This window comes from Battus philenor, unplaced genomic scaffold, assembly GCF_028537555.1.
Source record: "Battus philenor isolate CCGP_79_NKW_IND1 unplaced genomic scaffold, ilBatPhil1.0.hap1 SCAF_26, whole genome shotgun sequence".
NCBI classification, from domain to species: Eukaryota; Metazoa; Arthropoda; class Insecta; order Lepidoptera; family Papilionidae; genus Battus; species Battus philenor.
The window spans coordinates 6,045,506-6,061,441 of record NW_027181689.1 but is presented as its reverse complement, the minus strand read 5'-3'; the positions used below and the strand labels follow the sequence as shown (position 1 = coordinate 6,061,441).

General features: G+C 33.6%; 2 protein-coding genes across 2 annotated transcripts in view; one reads left to right on the top strand and one right to left on the bottom strand.

Moving 5' to 3' along the window:
- Positions 1 to 4,193, top strand: part of anne (anne boleyn) — a 48,255-nt gene extending 44,062 nt beyond the window's left edge. The window contains exons 19-20 of the mRNA XM_068768577.1: positions 734 to 860; positions 1,952 to 4,193. Coding sequence (XP_068624678.1) covers positions 734 to 860; positions 1,952 to 2,898 — 1,074 coding nt within the window. The 3' untranslated portion in view covers positions 2,899 to 4,193. The remainder of the gene's footprint in view (positions 1 to 733; positions 861 to 1,951) is intronic.
- Positions 4,194 to 4,772: 579 nt separating this feature from the next.
- LOC137925180 (ankyrin-3-like) overlaps positions 4,773 to 15,936 on the bottom strand; it is a 180,396-nt gene continuing 169,232 nt past the window's right edge. Inside the window, exons 26-35 of the mRNA XM_068768576.1 lie at positions 15,226 to 15,288; positions 14,623 to 14,749; positions 14,044 to 14,172; positions 13,317 to 13,409; positions 12,878 to 12,995; positions 12,566 to 12,669; positions 12,414 to 12,486; positions 9,648 to 12,326; positions 9,221 to 9,296; positions 4,773 to 6,721 (exon numbers count right to left, since the gene is read on the bottom strand). Coding sequence (XP_068624677.1) covers positions 6,691 to 6,721; positions 9,221 to 9,296; positions 9,648 to 12,326; positions 12,414 to 12,486; positions 12,566 to 12,669; positions 12,878 to 12,995; positions 13,317 to 13,409; positions 14,044 to 14,172; positions 14,623 to 14,749; positions 15,226 to 15,288 — 3,493 coding nt within the window. The 3' untranslated portion in view covers positions 4,773 to 6,690. The remainder of the gene's footprint in view (positions 6,722 to 9,220; positions 9,297 to 9,647; positions 12,327 to 12,413; positions 12,487 to 12,565; positions 12,670 to 12,877; positions 12,996 to 13,316; positions 13,410 to 14,043; positions 14,173 to 14,622; positions 14,750 to 15,225; positions 15,289 to 15,936) is intronic.

Here is a 15,936-nt window from a genome sequence, read left to right as displayed (position 1 = left end):
TGTCTCAGCAGATTTTTTAAATGGTGATCAGAATCTCGTTAACACTATTTTGGTTACACATTTCCGATAAAGCATAGTTTCGAAAAGTTGTTCTTATGTTCGACTAAAAGTATAAAAATGATTTTAGAGATCAACGAAACAATTCCTTGCGTCTTCGATATTTTCCCTCATATAGCTAGAGAAGCATATAGACTTCACACAAATCGCGAATATATATTTTTAATAAATATTTATAGGCACTGGATCTATGTTATGCTACACTCGCCGAACAAACATAAAACAATGACAAATTGTGCTAAAAAGGCGTTTCATCATATGGTTAATTCTAAAGTTAAAATGCTAGTGTCTGCTTCTTTATATCAGTTCGTTGTCAATGCTTGTAGCGCTCATGTTCTTTTTTCCTCGGCCCTACCGTCCCCTCTTACCTAAGATGTTGTACAGCGGTGTTGGTATTGCTGCACTCGTTTATTATCATATAATAATAGTATATTTATGGCCTTCAGTACAATAATAATCATTTAACAAATTATAGTAAAAAAAACTTTTTAAATAGACATATTTTTTAATAAATGAAATTTCTATAAGCATTCTTCGATTGTTCCAAATGGAATAATGTCCGTGTACATGTGTATGTTGTGTTTTTGTGTGTATGTGTGCGAGCGTACCTATCCAGCATGGGACCGCGGACGAGCAACTCTTTCCATAGGCAATTAAAATTTTTTGTGTTGTGTAGGTACTTCGCGAGCAATACTCGGCGATGGTACCTCGCGTGGTCACCAGGGGCGCTGTGTTCGCGCGAATGACCGCTGACCAGAAACAGCAACTCATCGTGGAATACCAGGCGCTCGGATACTACGTAGGTCTGTATACTAATCAACTCTTTCGCCTAGGTTAGATTTGGACTAAGACATCCTTCGCCTTTCGTAAGAGGAGCCAATTAAACTGCGTAGGGCATGTAGCGAACCCGAGGTTGGCAATAACGCGAAGTAGTGTCGTGATGCTGCGGCATAGTGAGGATGCCGGAGAAGGTTCAGCTCCACCTTAGGATGTCTTATAAGTAGCACCTGTAAGTTCCGTAGGTAATCGTGCAGCCTCATAAAATGCACAGATAACTATCACAGAGAGGGTTTGTGGTAAAAGAATCCTACGTAACCTTGTCTTTCCACCAGAAAGTAATATACATTGTTTCTATCAAAAGGTTCCTCTTCACGAAACCAAAATAAAAGGTGGGTATACTTCTTTAATATTCTTCTTTCGGGATGTTAATGCAATCTAGTAATAGTACTTTGCCGATACATAGGACATAGTCCTCTCTCATGGATTTCCATGATGGTACTGACGCAGTCCCCCATCATCTCCCGTGGTTGTTGTATGCTGGTTAAGCGAATAATATTAAAGCACGATGGGCAGAAGATTCTCTCGTATTATGTGAATAAAAAAAATTGCGCACGCCAAGTCGCTCGCTAAGCGTCAGGAGAGTTAGCATGTATACCCCCAGCTATTATGTAACTAGATAATTACCATCCCCGATCATGCTAAAAACAACCATTAATAAAGTTCCGTCAGTTAGATATGGTTCAGTTCAGACTTTTCCTAACGTTAACGCTTCGAAGTGGTCGTAGAGTAGTAGTGAATGACGAAGGCTAGGTTCGGCACTCTCGGGCGCTCTGGTGTCGGAATGATAAGTGAATATTATCCATGAGTGATAGCCCAGGTCGAAATCACCTCGTGGGGGCCCTTGAAACTAATCAGTCCATGAAGCTATCGCTGAAATCATTTACGAATTTGTTAGCGTCCCAATCCCGTCTTATTAAAACATGTTAGTTAGTTTAAGAGGTCTTGGGCTAGGCGCATTCTGTGCCCTGCCACGCGGAATCTGCAAATGTCACTTGGGTAGCAGGAAGTATGAATACAGAAACATGTCATGAAATGTGTGAATCGAATAATATAGGCATGTGTGGCGACGGCGCCAACGACTGCGGAGCTCTTCGTGCGGCGCACGCGGGCGTGTCGCTGTCGGAGCTGGAGAGTAGCGTGGCGGCGCCATTCACCTCCACGCAGCCCGACGTCACCTGCGTCGCTCACATCCTCCGCGAAGGCCGTGCAGCCCTCACCACCAGTTTCGGCGTCTTCAAATTCATGATCGCTTACTCCCTCACCGAATTCCTCTCCGTCGCATTCCTCTACTACTTCGATTCCAATCTCACCGACTTCCAATTCCTATTCATAGATGTCGCTTTAATCGTTAACTTCGCATTCTTCTTCGGCATGACTGAAGCCTACACGGGCAGGCTTTGCAAAATACCGCCATTGACTTCCCTGCTAGGCATAGTTCCTCTAATGTCGTTAATTGGACAAATGATACTTATTGCTATAGCACAATACTTGAGTTTCTTAGCCATAACTCAGTTCCCATGGTACGAGCGCCACACGTACGAAGGCGACGACGCAAACGAATGCTGGGAGAACTACGCCATTTACACAATCTCCATGTTCCAGTACATAATATTAGCCATTGTGTTCAGTCACGGTGCGCCTTATCGACGATCTGTGATAACTAACAAGCATTTAATGATAAGCGCGGTCATAATGACCGCTATATGTATATACATAACAGTTTCACCCGCGAAATGGCTGGCAGAGTTTCTTCAACTGAAAATGCCTAAAGACAGCCTCATGGCTTATATTGTACTCGCGCTTGCGTCTTTCAACTTCGTTCTAGCGTTATTCTTCGAAAGGATTATCGTACAATTCTTCATGGAAAGCAAGGAGTTGATACCGAGGTGGCTTAAGGAAAAAAGGGTAAGGAAAACACCTCATCTGGTTATTAAACGCCAGTTAACTGAAACTGACTATTTGGACTGTGAGAGTCTGGTCACGTACGAAAACAATAGCTAACATCTAGCTGTACGACTTCTCTGGTTAACATTGCCTTTGATGTACATTCCAAACTTAGTAAAATTTGATTTGTTCTCGTTTTAAAAATGGCGTTTGATGTAGAGAATTTTGTCATTTGTACACTCTTTTAAAATTGATGATTTGCAATATCTCGTTAGCTAAATTTGTTAAATTGCCTAAAAATATGGTTAAATAACAGTATTTTGATATACTTTATTGCTTTTAAATAATATAATTGACTACAAAGATGTATTTTATAGTATTTCATATATTTTATTATTAATTTACTAACTATGTTTATTATGTTATTTTAGTAGTAATAAGGACAATGTGATAGCGTACACGTGTTAAGTGCCTTATTAGCTTAATATTGAAAAGATTCCGTTAAAATGTGGTGCTGCGCAGCATTCGTGTAATATACAATAATTATGTGATAATTACTGCATTATGCAATAGTATTATTATATATGTATGATTATTAGATATCCGAATTCAATTTTACCTCTAAAGTTATACTTAAGCAAAGAAACCGTGGAGGTAGCAACAGAGTTACAGATAAATTTTAGATGAGCAGGTATAGTTATCAATGACTCAAGGTTTTTTTTTATACGAAAGTTTTTTTGTTAAAGAGCTAACACTTCGGCTTTCGGTAATGTTCCACTGAATTTTAGATTCTATTATCGACCTATTATTTTGTTAACCATTTGTTAGTAAAAATATATATAAAAATATTTTTTCGCGTCTTACATCAACTCATTTAGTTTCATTAAATATTAAAGATCTCAAAGTGAGATCGAATAGAAGAAATGAGTACTTTTGTAAAAATCTCAATCTCTTAATAATTGTATGTACGTAGTACTACGTTCGGTTTAATAATACAGTTAATTATAATTATGTCTGTACCAGTTACTGGTCACCGTGACTTCGCATTTTGGTTAAGAATGATATAATTCAAGTTAAACGCAATTTGTAACGATTGCAATAATAAATCGAATAAGAACGAGCTAAAAAAACCGAAGTAAAAATATTGTTAAAAGTCACAAATTATTTATGTAAAGGCAAATTAATTTTAAAGAACGGAATGAAATGTTTATTTTTAGTTTAAATTAGTTTATTGATTTACTTTTAAAGACTATGAATCTAGGAAAATATTTTTTGTGTATTTCACATTGTGTTTTATTTATAATGCATACAATATTGTAAATCAATTAAAACATGATATTATTAATAAAAGAGTAAATCGTCTATCGACGTTAAATATTGACTTATGATTGTGTAATAGGAGACGCACAAAAATGTAGAATTAAATAAAAATGTTATGAAAATTTTCTTTTATTTATAAATTGTAAAAAAACGTATAAATAAAGGTGAAATCACCTGCCGACCTTCGGGTCCCTTCCTGCGTGCTTTGTCAAACAGAGGGACAACCGATCACAGATGTCCAAAGGCGCCTGAACCGCGTCAGGCCCTGACGTTTTTCGCGAATGCACTCTAACCGAGGAGGCTCCAAGTCCTGGCATCCTTACCTTTTCCTCCCCTTCGTCCAGTGTAGCAAAGACATGCGCACATCGTTCGTGCTATCCGTATCTTTAAAAGCCTTGAAATGGCGTCGATAAATAGAGACATCCGACTGCTGCTCGCAGTAGGAATACCGGCGGAGTCCAAGCCCAGGGCATGTATTTTCACTAAGGGCGCGCCTATATGTACTACTTAATAGTTCAAGATTTCAATAAAACATATGCGTCATAGCGTAGAACAAAACGCAGGCGTGATTTAGATAAATAATGGACGAAACGTAAATTTGTTGTTTTTGTCATTGAAGACAAGTAATGAATAAAACGAACATTTTTTAAATTAATTATTTATTACTAAAAAAAGCAATAAATAGGGTGAAGATAGACTCTATCAATAAATTAACAAAAGATTTTATCCAACTTTACACATAAACATCATTATATATTTGGCATCACAGTACTCTCAGAATTGAAATTGTGTTTTTTATTTTAAAACACGTATAATGCATTAATACAAATTGTACAAAATCCTTCTGCTCCGTAGGCGGCAAGACTTGTCCTTCGGGAAGTTTTTGAAGTCACTACAGACTTTATATCCTCACTGAAGTCATAGTCATCTCGTCCGCTCCAAAATATTCAAATGTGTGTAACTTTTAAGAAGACTTAAATTAATGCATACGCAAGCACGTAGATGTTACTCGGCGATTTGCACCTTTAAAGACAATCATATCCATACATCGCTAACTTATATAACATTAATACATAAATCGCACGAACAAATACTATTTAAAAGAACATTTACCTAATTTGAATACAAAAAGGAGCTTATTTTATGACTTACATCGGTGCAAAGAGGATACAATTGGTGATATTTAAAAAGTCCGTGACCTAAAGGATATAGAGGATCTAAATTGGGGCACCACGATTGTAGTATCAGTCGCACATCGGTGCGTCCATCGCATGCGTCCTGGATGCATTGCCAATTTTATACGTTTAATGATAAAATGCGCATCTACGCTGCGACAAGTGGAAGAATTATTAGATGTAAATTACTCATTCTTAGGCACCTTGGCATTAGTTAATGTATTGGATATTAATATCCGTTATTCGAAAATAACATAACATTTAACCATTGTACAACGACGAATTGGCCCGAAATTTTAATTGATTTCATATCTTTTACAACGGTACCCGAACATACTAAAACAAGAAATAAATATGTACTATAAAAAATACGTTCTACAATTCCATTCCTATCGGCGAAGGTTTCTACGTAAATAAATTTGAGTACAATGTAGTTTACTGGATTTTAAAAAAGGACGAGATGTTGCAACACCGACAATGATTTTCATTTTGTCGATAAAATGGTAAAATATTACATTTAACACGAATAACGTAATTAATTGTATCACATGTGTTGTGAGTAAACTATTTTATGCCCGGAAATATGTAATCTAATCAATAAATACATAAAATAATTAAAAATCTAAAAAAATAACACAAGGACATTTTACGCTTCTTGTAAAATGAGCATAATGTAACATGGAAAAATGGTTCTACAAAAAGCTTACTGTAAATAATAGAGATAAGGAGATTTTTACGGTCTATATAACTATATATTTTTTTAATTATTATTCTACTTTATCTATACTCCAGACTGGATTAAGTTTTTAAAACGTCCGTATTACCTATGGTAATATAATTGTTTTCTTTTTTTCTAATTTTGCCAATAAAATACATATTATTTTCAATTAAGTTGTTAAATTTGCAATATCATTTCTTAGCAACTATCAGTTGCTAATGCCTAATGTATGCGAAACGTAACAATAATATATTCACCAGACGGAGTAAATTGTTCAATCTAGACATACGTTTACATATGGTGTCTTTCTTGCAAAGTACACACAGTACAGTGACATTTTTTTAATATTATCAAAAATGCGGAATTGATTCATTCATAGCGTTTATGGACTTCGAACTTTAACAACAAAACTTCAAACAAAAAGTTTTTTCTTTTAAGCGATGTAATAACGCTAGTTATAAATTATATTAGACAGATGTAAAATACCTTTTCGCCGCCAATGTTAAAGCATTTTTACATCGTTACTCTGTCCGGTGAAATTAGTAAAAATAATATTTTTATGGACAAACACTGGCAAATGACTATTGTTGGAAGTTTTAAAGACACTTATTTTATATCACTATTCGGACTATCATTTTCAATGAAGTAATTATTACAGAACATTTGAAACGATGCGGCTTCCAGAATACTTCTTCTTTAGGGGTTGCGTCGTAATTTTGAGAAGAATCTGTAACATTAATCTTTATTTTAAAGAATGTCATACATATTACTTAGAAATATATTAGAATATTCCATCAGGGAAAGCAATAAAAAACATTTATAGTAATTGTAAAATGTTGGAATTTGGTAAAAATTTTATTTTAACATGATATTACAAAACATATGTAAGTCTGTTACGAAGTTGAAAACGCAACTAAAATGAAAATGCAAAAAAACTTACCGAAAGCAAATGTGCCCAATGTGCTTACCTTGTGCAAAGTTGCTAACAAAGCTTATTCATTAAAATGTGCAAAATATCTTTTGTTTCGTTTCGGCAATCATGGTGTAATAACTTAATATTTACAAATAATATTTATATTATATACGGAAAATCAAAAATTAAAAATTAATGGCTTAGTATTCCGTACGTAGTCGATGTTAGAATAAATAAAACTGATCAAATAAATATTTATATGAAACATTTATATGAATTAATAAAACAAAAGTTTGATCGAGAACTTTTTCATATAATATCTTATATTTATCATCTTATATGTAGACATCACAAGCGATACATGCCTGTTCTAAATCCTTTCGATTTTAGGAAATAGATTTTAAATACAATATGTCACAATTCACAAACCGAGTCATTATTGGGTCTATAGTTTAAAATTTTTACCGTTTAACATAAAATTCGTGATTGACAACAAAAGCATACATTAAAATGACGAGTAAATAAAAAATAAATTACCTAGCAGATCTATTATTATTAAAAATCTGAACATGCTTGCCCTGAAACTGGCATATAAACTATATATCACTAAAACTGCCTCGTCACATGTAGGTTGTACACGTCAACGAATAAAATACTCAATAAAAACATCTCAGTTTGTAGTGCATATACTATTAAAGAAAACATTAAACAGTTATTCTTTGTAGTTAGAGAGGAAATGTTACCTTATAGTAGAATTAAGCCGTCTTTAAAAGTATAAACACTATGTTTTTGTACTATACAAAGCAATGTAAACTATGATAAAGAAAACATAGTTAAAATACAATAAATTAGGCAACATAAAAAATTGATTCGATTCAAGATGACTACAATAAAATTTAAAATAAAGAGCCCAAGCAACGGTGCGCTCTGATATTAAAATATAGCCAATATATTTTTATATATTATGTATAATATTAAAAACGAAGGCAAGATTTAAGACAAAACATTATTCAAGCTATTTTTTTCTAATTTTGTCATTTATTTTAAATTATCTGAAACGAACAATTTAAAATAATAATTCGATATACAAATATAAATAGAAAACAATTACCGCGGTATTTTTTGATTACAAGTTCCAATTTGATTTAGACAAAATTCTGATTACGAACGATTAACAATACCATTAAAGTGACAGCTGAAATCAGGTCTGTCAATTACTCGGTGTACGCGTTTTATACTTTGATGTATAAAATATATCCTTTTCTTTAAATAAAATAAGCGACAGTATATATGCATATATAAAGCTATGTTTAATAATAGCATTTCACTGGTACTTAAATTTTACAGTGCTAAGCAAAACAATGCGAGACGACCGTTTCGATTGACTAATAATGCAGTTTAAAAGATTCATTCGTAGAAAAACAAATCATTTTGGTATCCGCTCTTTAGCACCATAGAATATCAAGCTTGAAATAATACAATGATTTTATACAGATTGTACAAAATATCAACATCAAGCCGAAACCGGATGAGAGTCAAATTGAACGGCTGGATTAACTCCAGAAATTTATGAAAAAAGCATGCACTCGATTTTTTTCGATACACTAATGTAATTTGTCTATCACTAGTACATACTCAAAACTGTTTAAATTTGCAATATAAAGTTTTAAATTGATTTTTCTGTTTGTCGTTTTAAGGAACAATCTGTAAATATAAATGCGATGTTAATCGAAAGGATCGTTTCGTGCCGGAGTTTTATGTATAACATCAATAAATAATAAAACTAAACTATATCATACATCGTTCTGCGTTCGTGCTTCGTTCGCGGCGAATTATTTCTTCCTCTTAAGCTTCGGTATTCTGTAATTTGGTGCGGGTGAAGTTAGACGCAGGCAATGTGAATATATCGTGGAGTTAATAGTTTTGTATTGAGTGACAAAAGAACTATGAAACTGCATATTATAGTAAGTCTTAATAATTTTGAAATTATCTGATTTAATAAACATGACAAATAAGAAATTACGAGGATAAAGTTTTGATACTTTCAAAAAGAAAGAAATTAATTAAATTCTGTAACAAACAGTATTTCTATTTAAAATGAAATCAAAACAAAATTTTTATAACCGTCAAAGTAGAATGCAGATGTATACGTGAATTAGTTAAGTGCGGTACCAAGTGACAAGTTATTTACATTTTTACATTCGATGTGGCATTTAAATTTCCTCAACCAACAGATTTTTAATTAATGTACGGTAATCGAAACATTTTGTCAATCAATTGAGTATTTACTTCATAATAAATTTTAGTACTTACCCTGAACTTTTCTTATGGGGAGAAGACTGTGCTTTTTCTGAGTCCAACAATTTTGTGGAAGAATCTTTCTTAACACCTGTTAATCGAAAATTATTAAAGAAATATTGTATAGTAAACTATCTTTTAAGGCCTAGTATATATGTTTTTACTTTTACATTTAAGCCCTAAATGCTTAAAATATATAAAACTTTAGTTAAATCTTTATCTAATATTTTTTAGTATCATTTAACACTAGCACCCTAGTCCAAAACGTTTAAAAAAACCAAATTTATTTCGAGACAGTTTGTGCCAAGTGTATCTTTAAGCAGTAAGTTTTATTATAATTCTGATATCACCAAAATAAAAATTATTATTATAACTGGTAAAAAATGATAATACCGTAAAATTCATACCACACAAAATACGAGTGTCGAAAGATTATATTTACCTTGATCAAAAGCTCCTAAAGCATAGGTTCCCAAAGTGTCAAATCCGCTGGCTACTTTGTCCACCCCACTCGAAACAGTGTTCATAACTCTGTCTTCAGCACCTTTTAAGTCATCCTTTACAGACTCTTTCGTCTCCACCAACCTAGCACCAGCGTCTTCTAAATTTTCTCTGGCGGATGTTTTAATATCCTCTAATTTATTATCAGCTGATATCTGGAAGCCTTCAAAAGTATTTTTCATATCACCGAATAACTCTTTAGAGTCATTTCCGACGTTTTGTACAGTATTATGAACACCACTGGCGTATTCCTTAACAGACTCATCTAAACTATCGAAAGTGTTTCCGGCGGAACTCTGGAAACTGCGTAATGTATCTTGCGCAGAGTTTTCAAGACTGGTGACGTCATCTTTCATGTCAGCATAAGTATCTCTAGTAGAGCTTTGGAGATCATCCCAGGATTCCTGAGCATTATCTAATTTATCCTTAGCTGTACTTTCGACTTTATCAAAAGCACTCAAGGTCGATTCTTGAATGTCATTGAGTGTTTTCGTTGAGGTTTCTTGTATATTGTTTAATCTATCGCTGGCTACATCTTGAACGACTTGGATCTCCTTTTTTCCCGTATCCCTTATCTGATTGCTTCTATCTGTCACATCATTTTGTACGTCTGACTTTTTGTTAGCAGCCACGTTAATGAATGAATCTCCGGATTTTTTTATTTCTTCTGATGTTTGAACTGCTTCCTGCCATATCCTTTCCAGCTCGCTTTGTGCTTCACTTTGAAGTTCATCTTTTGTATGTCTTAAGTTATTCAATTTATCTTCAAAAGCTTTTTCCGTTTCACGTTTTCTTTCATCGACTACTTGCCTTACTTCTTCTGACTTATCAATGATGGCTTTTTCAACTTCATCCTTTTTATTTTTAAAAGTACTTTCTACTTCATCCTTTTTGTCTTGTGTTTTTTGTACTAAAATATCAATGTCATCACTAATCTCGACTTTCTTCTTTTGAAGGTTTTCCTCAATTTCTCCTTTTTTCAAAGAGACTTTTTGCAGCAAATCGTTAGCAGATTCCTTCTCTTCAGATAAACCATGTTTAACTTTTTCTGTTTGTTCCTGCGCGATTCTTTCTGCTGACCGTCTGCCTTCTGATAAGTTTTCGCTGATTTCATCTTTTTTGTCAGACATCTGTTTGACTAGTTGATTAGCATATTCCTCCGTCTCAGATGCTTTCTCTTTTACGTCATTTTCGATTTTTTCTTTCTCTCCAAAAATATTATGCACTAAGCCAGTGAAGAAGTTCTTACCTTCTTTCTTCTTCTTTTTTACTTCAGTTTCGATTTGATCTTTCTTTTCATTGGCCCTAGACTTAATATCAGCAGCGGCTTTATTACTTTTTTCCTTAGCATTATTAACGGAATCATTAATCTCATTAATTTTTTGGTGTGTAGCGTTTTTCGCGCTGTCTACTTGATTTTGTAAATCATTCTTGACGTCTTGTGCTTGATGGTTTAAATTAGCGTGAATATTATTAACAGAATCGGAAATTTCTTTCGATTTTTGATTTGCCTCTCCAGCAGCATTTGAAAGATTTGTTTTAATATCCTGCATATGGTCAAGCCCTCTTAGCCTTAATTCTTCAGCTCTTTCTCTAGCGGCAAAATCAAGTTCGTGTGCCTTGTTTTCCAATTTATTTTTGGCGAGATCAGTAGTTTCTGCTAGTTGACTTAGAGTGTCTTTAACGGAAGACTTCGCGTTTTCAATCTCATTTTTGATGTTTGATTGCATTTTATCCTTCTTTTCTTTAACGTTTTCATTCAATCTATTTAATTGATCATTAAGTGCGTTTTCAGATTCTTTTGCTTTATCCTCGAGAGATAACCTCCATTCATCTTCTTTACCTTGCAAGTCTTTCTTTAAGAGGTCCGTTTTTACTACAAAATCTTCAATCACTTCATCAGATTTATGTTTGATATTATCTTTTTCTTTGTCTAAATATTTCAACCCATCATTTATGTTATTTTGTACTTTATCAGATATATCGTCAAGTTTTTCGTGTGCCGTAAAATTGATTTGTTCGACTCTATCAATTAAATTAGATGTTTCATCATGTCGATGTTTTTGCCCTTTTTTGTATTTTCCTTCACAGCAGCCTGTGTAAAATTGGAATGGATCGGACGTTTTGCAATGCAGCGGTGTTTCGACTGGTTGCATATTTTCATATTGCTGATAGACTTCTTCGGTTATATCGTGGAGCCCGGATGGACGATCACTTTCTTCGTCTACAATCAACTTTGTAGAATAAACTTGGTTGTTTAACTCATCCTCATCTTTAATGTGAGGTTTATTCTTGATGTCTTTGAACATATCATCTACTTTCTCTAGTAGATCTTCTGTGATAAGTCTAGGTGCAGGTTTTGGCGGAGATTTTTCTTTATCTTTTGATTCCCTGGGCTTTGGTTGAGGTTGCGGTTTAGGTGATGATTCCTTATCGTCTTCGTCCTTCTCATCGCTATGGCTGAATACATTTTTTACTTTGTCTGCAATGCCACCAAAGAAAGAACCTCCTTCCGGTTTCTTTTTCCCTTTTTCCAAAGTGTTCATGGGAGTTTTGTCTTCATCGGAATCAAAAGTTGCTTTTGAATTTGTCGAGTCCACGTTTAATGTCCCTCCATTAACTGAAATATTTATTACATTATTTGTGATACAGTAAATTAATGTAATTGTCATACAATGTTGAAGAACCTAAGTAGTATTAAGGTTACCTTGAGGTTTGGGGCTTTTGTCTTCAGTATCTTTTGAAGGGTATTTGACGTCTCCGTTTGTAATAATTTTATCCTGAAAAAATGGGTGAAAGGAATAAGATTTTATTAAATGAATAAGATATAATTTTTGCAAATTTTTAAAGTATTCTTACGTGTCCATTGACTTGGTGATCTTGATGGGGCAACGAAGAAGGCCCTAAACTATTGTTGTGATCACCCCAGTGGAAGCTTAGTTCATCTTTAAGAGCGTCAAAGCCTGCAAAACCAGAATTATTGTCGTTAAGATGACATAAATCAACTTCATATATAATATTCACATGACGAAAACAAAAAAAGTTTACAGTAATTATGATGGTCGTTTGTAAATTTATGTACCTTGTGCCTATTAATGCAAACCTTTGTGATTAATAAAGGTTCGTTAAAAGAATATCAAAGAATAAGACAGAGTGATTAAGTAAACTCACCAGATTGGTCCAAATTGAGATAATCGATTTGACTCTTGGCTGCTCTTGGCGCGATTCTTTCCGGCAATTCTACATCCAATACGCAAGCCGGGGTTTGCGATTGCTCACCCTTAGCAACCTGTTTGAAGATATTAAATATATAAATATAACATCCAAAAAGGACAGTATTTTAATTAAAATGAAAAAAAATCTAAATTATTTTTTTTAGCGAATCTTTTATGAATTTACAAATAATTTATTTAATTTAAACTTTCAAAGACATAGGCATCATATCGTATTGACCAAAATAATTAATAATTAGAAGTTATATGGACTGGAGAAGGGTAACATAAATGGAAGGTATTGATACATTTGTATTAATTGTTGATCTTTGTAAAAATATTTCTAGCGCGCATACTACTGTTATCGTGAGTCGACTAAAAATAAAAATAACACGTACCTTTGGTTCGTTCATAAAGTACACTCGGCCAGATGGACTTTCCTCATGATGTTTCACTCGGACTGTAAACTCAACTCTGTTGTCTTTAAATGCCTGCAATATTTATTGTCACGATTATTTTAAAATAGCAGCAGACATCAACATTAGCTCAGCCGTATATGGATGGATATGGTATGGATATGTCTATGGATGGATGCAGGCTTCCTCCATAGTTTCAACATAAGACCGATTCCGCCCGTATCCGTTTTCCGACGATCTTAACAAGGTCGTCTGTCGATCGTGTAGGTGGACATTTTTTGCTGCGCGTTTCAGACCTTGGTCCCTTTCCGTCCGTCAAATTATAGGCTTAACACATAGCGCGAAGAACAGATGCCCCCACCCCCCACTCCAACTTGCCAACTCCGCTGAGCTATGTCGGTTACTTTAGTTCTAAGGGTTAACTCCTGAATTAATCACTTTGGCTTGTTGACTTTGGTTGTAGGCCTTCATCTTAAGATACTGAGAAATATTAGATGAAAACATGTTTTGTAAAAAGATCATAGGACTACAGCACCTAATAATTAACAAACAGGCACGTTAACATGCGTAGTCTAATTAATAATGATTAATTTATCACCTTACTAAACTAAAATAATTTTATTCAAAATAAATAAAAATACAATTAATGCTATAAATACAACACTTTAGTTATTCAACGTAACTGTATTATACATTTTTCGTTTAATACCTCGAATGTGAACATGGGTTGACTTCCAGACTTGGTGACGGGCACAAGGTTTCCTGAAAACTCCATGTACACCTCTTTGCCGTCCAAGAATCGCACCGCGGTTGAATGAGCTATCTCCGTGTAGTGTTCCTATTTACACAAATAAAATTTTCAAGTTTAAAATTTTCAAGTTCATGTTAGATTAATGGCCATTGTTATTATGAAATTATGCGTACCATTTATTTAAACAGAAAAATTGTCAGTGTTCAGAATACTACTAATGTTTCATACAATACATCAATCGCAAATAATCTATGTAAGAATATCATCAATGTGGTCTATGTAAATAACTATTGGTTCAAGTTTATTACTAGTTTTATCTTTATTCACAATGAACTAATCATTGTTCATTTTTAACTTTTTTTAAAAAAAAGAACGAATTGTGGATGCTATGTTATGCAGAAATATGAGACCAGAGGAATTTTTAAAAAAAAATAATGATATAATCAGTGTATAAGATAACATTTGTTTTTTTTTAAGTTTATAACTATTATTTTATTTTGCGCATACAAAACTGCTTTCGTTAAGAACAAGACAAACCTGCTGCAGAAGTGTGTCGTAGGCGTATCTGTCGGTGATGTACAGAACTAATAATCTTCCTTCTAACGCGTCCAACCTCTTCCCTAGTATCACAATGCGTACTTCAAATGGCACTAGTAGCATTTCTCTGTAAAAATATAATAAAAAAAAATGAAAAAAAATATATATTAGGAACTCTCAAAATATTAATTGAGGCTATAAGAAATCGTGGTAACACCAAAAAAGTTAGTAGTGATAATAAAGAACGGACAAACAGCGAAGTGCAGCCTAAATTTCGTCTATATTGGGATGAAGTATTTTAAAACATATATTGTTGTTAAAAGTAATATGTAATTTAATTTTCATATCACTAATTTGAGCCTGTTATTAAACTCGAAATGTTGGCCCAAGAGAGTAATATAACATGAGTCACAAACAAAAGGTTAGTTTCCCTCTAGATATCCATTTATTTATCCGTCCCTCCCTTTCCCTCCACTGCGATTTCCGTTAAATTTGTTTATGGTGTAGTGTCATCACTCACGTATAATCGCCATACAATATTAGATTTCGAACATTAGTTTTTATGGTATTATTATAAGGCTCAATAAGTAAATAACATCTTGCCTGTATAGCTCCGTCGCCAGTTTGGTAGCGTCACTAACGTTTTGGCAATTCATCAACCAGAACCTGAAATAAGTAATTTATGGATATTATTTGATGATTATGTACATTAATACGGAAATAGACCTGGAATAAATTCAGAGTATAAATAATAGAGATAGAGAGAATAAATTGCTCTAACTTCTGTGTTAAAAACATTTGCGAAAGTGGTCACAAGTACTTATTGTGAGCGCTTCTTATATTAGAGCGCCTATAGAAACATCTAGCTCTATAATTTTAGCAAAAAGATGCCATTAAGGGTGCTCAATCTGATTCTAGTTTGTGTTATACAGACATATATAAGAGAAATAAAAGATTAAATGACGTCTATAACATGTCTCATGTAGTTGTCGATTTTTCTTTGTCAATAACGTGTCGATTCAACCGCGCCGTGCCATTTTTTTATCTGCGTTTTGACAGGGAAATTTCTACCGCCACCTGTCAGCGCCGGCCGGAACTACAGAGTTCCAACATATAAATGAATAAATCAAATAATCTAGAAACAGTTTGAAGAAAGTTTTCATAAGATTTTCAAAAACTGATTGAGGTAATTATTACAATGGAATATCGCTTATAATAATAACATAACACAACTGTTGTATTGTAATAGTGAAATAATATAATTTGTACATTTTCACTTAGCATATTTGAAATTTTTTTATAATGATGATATTG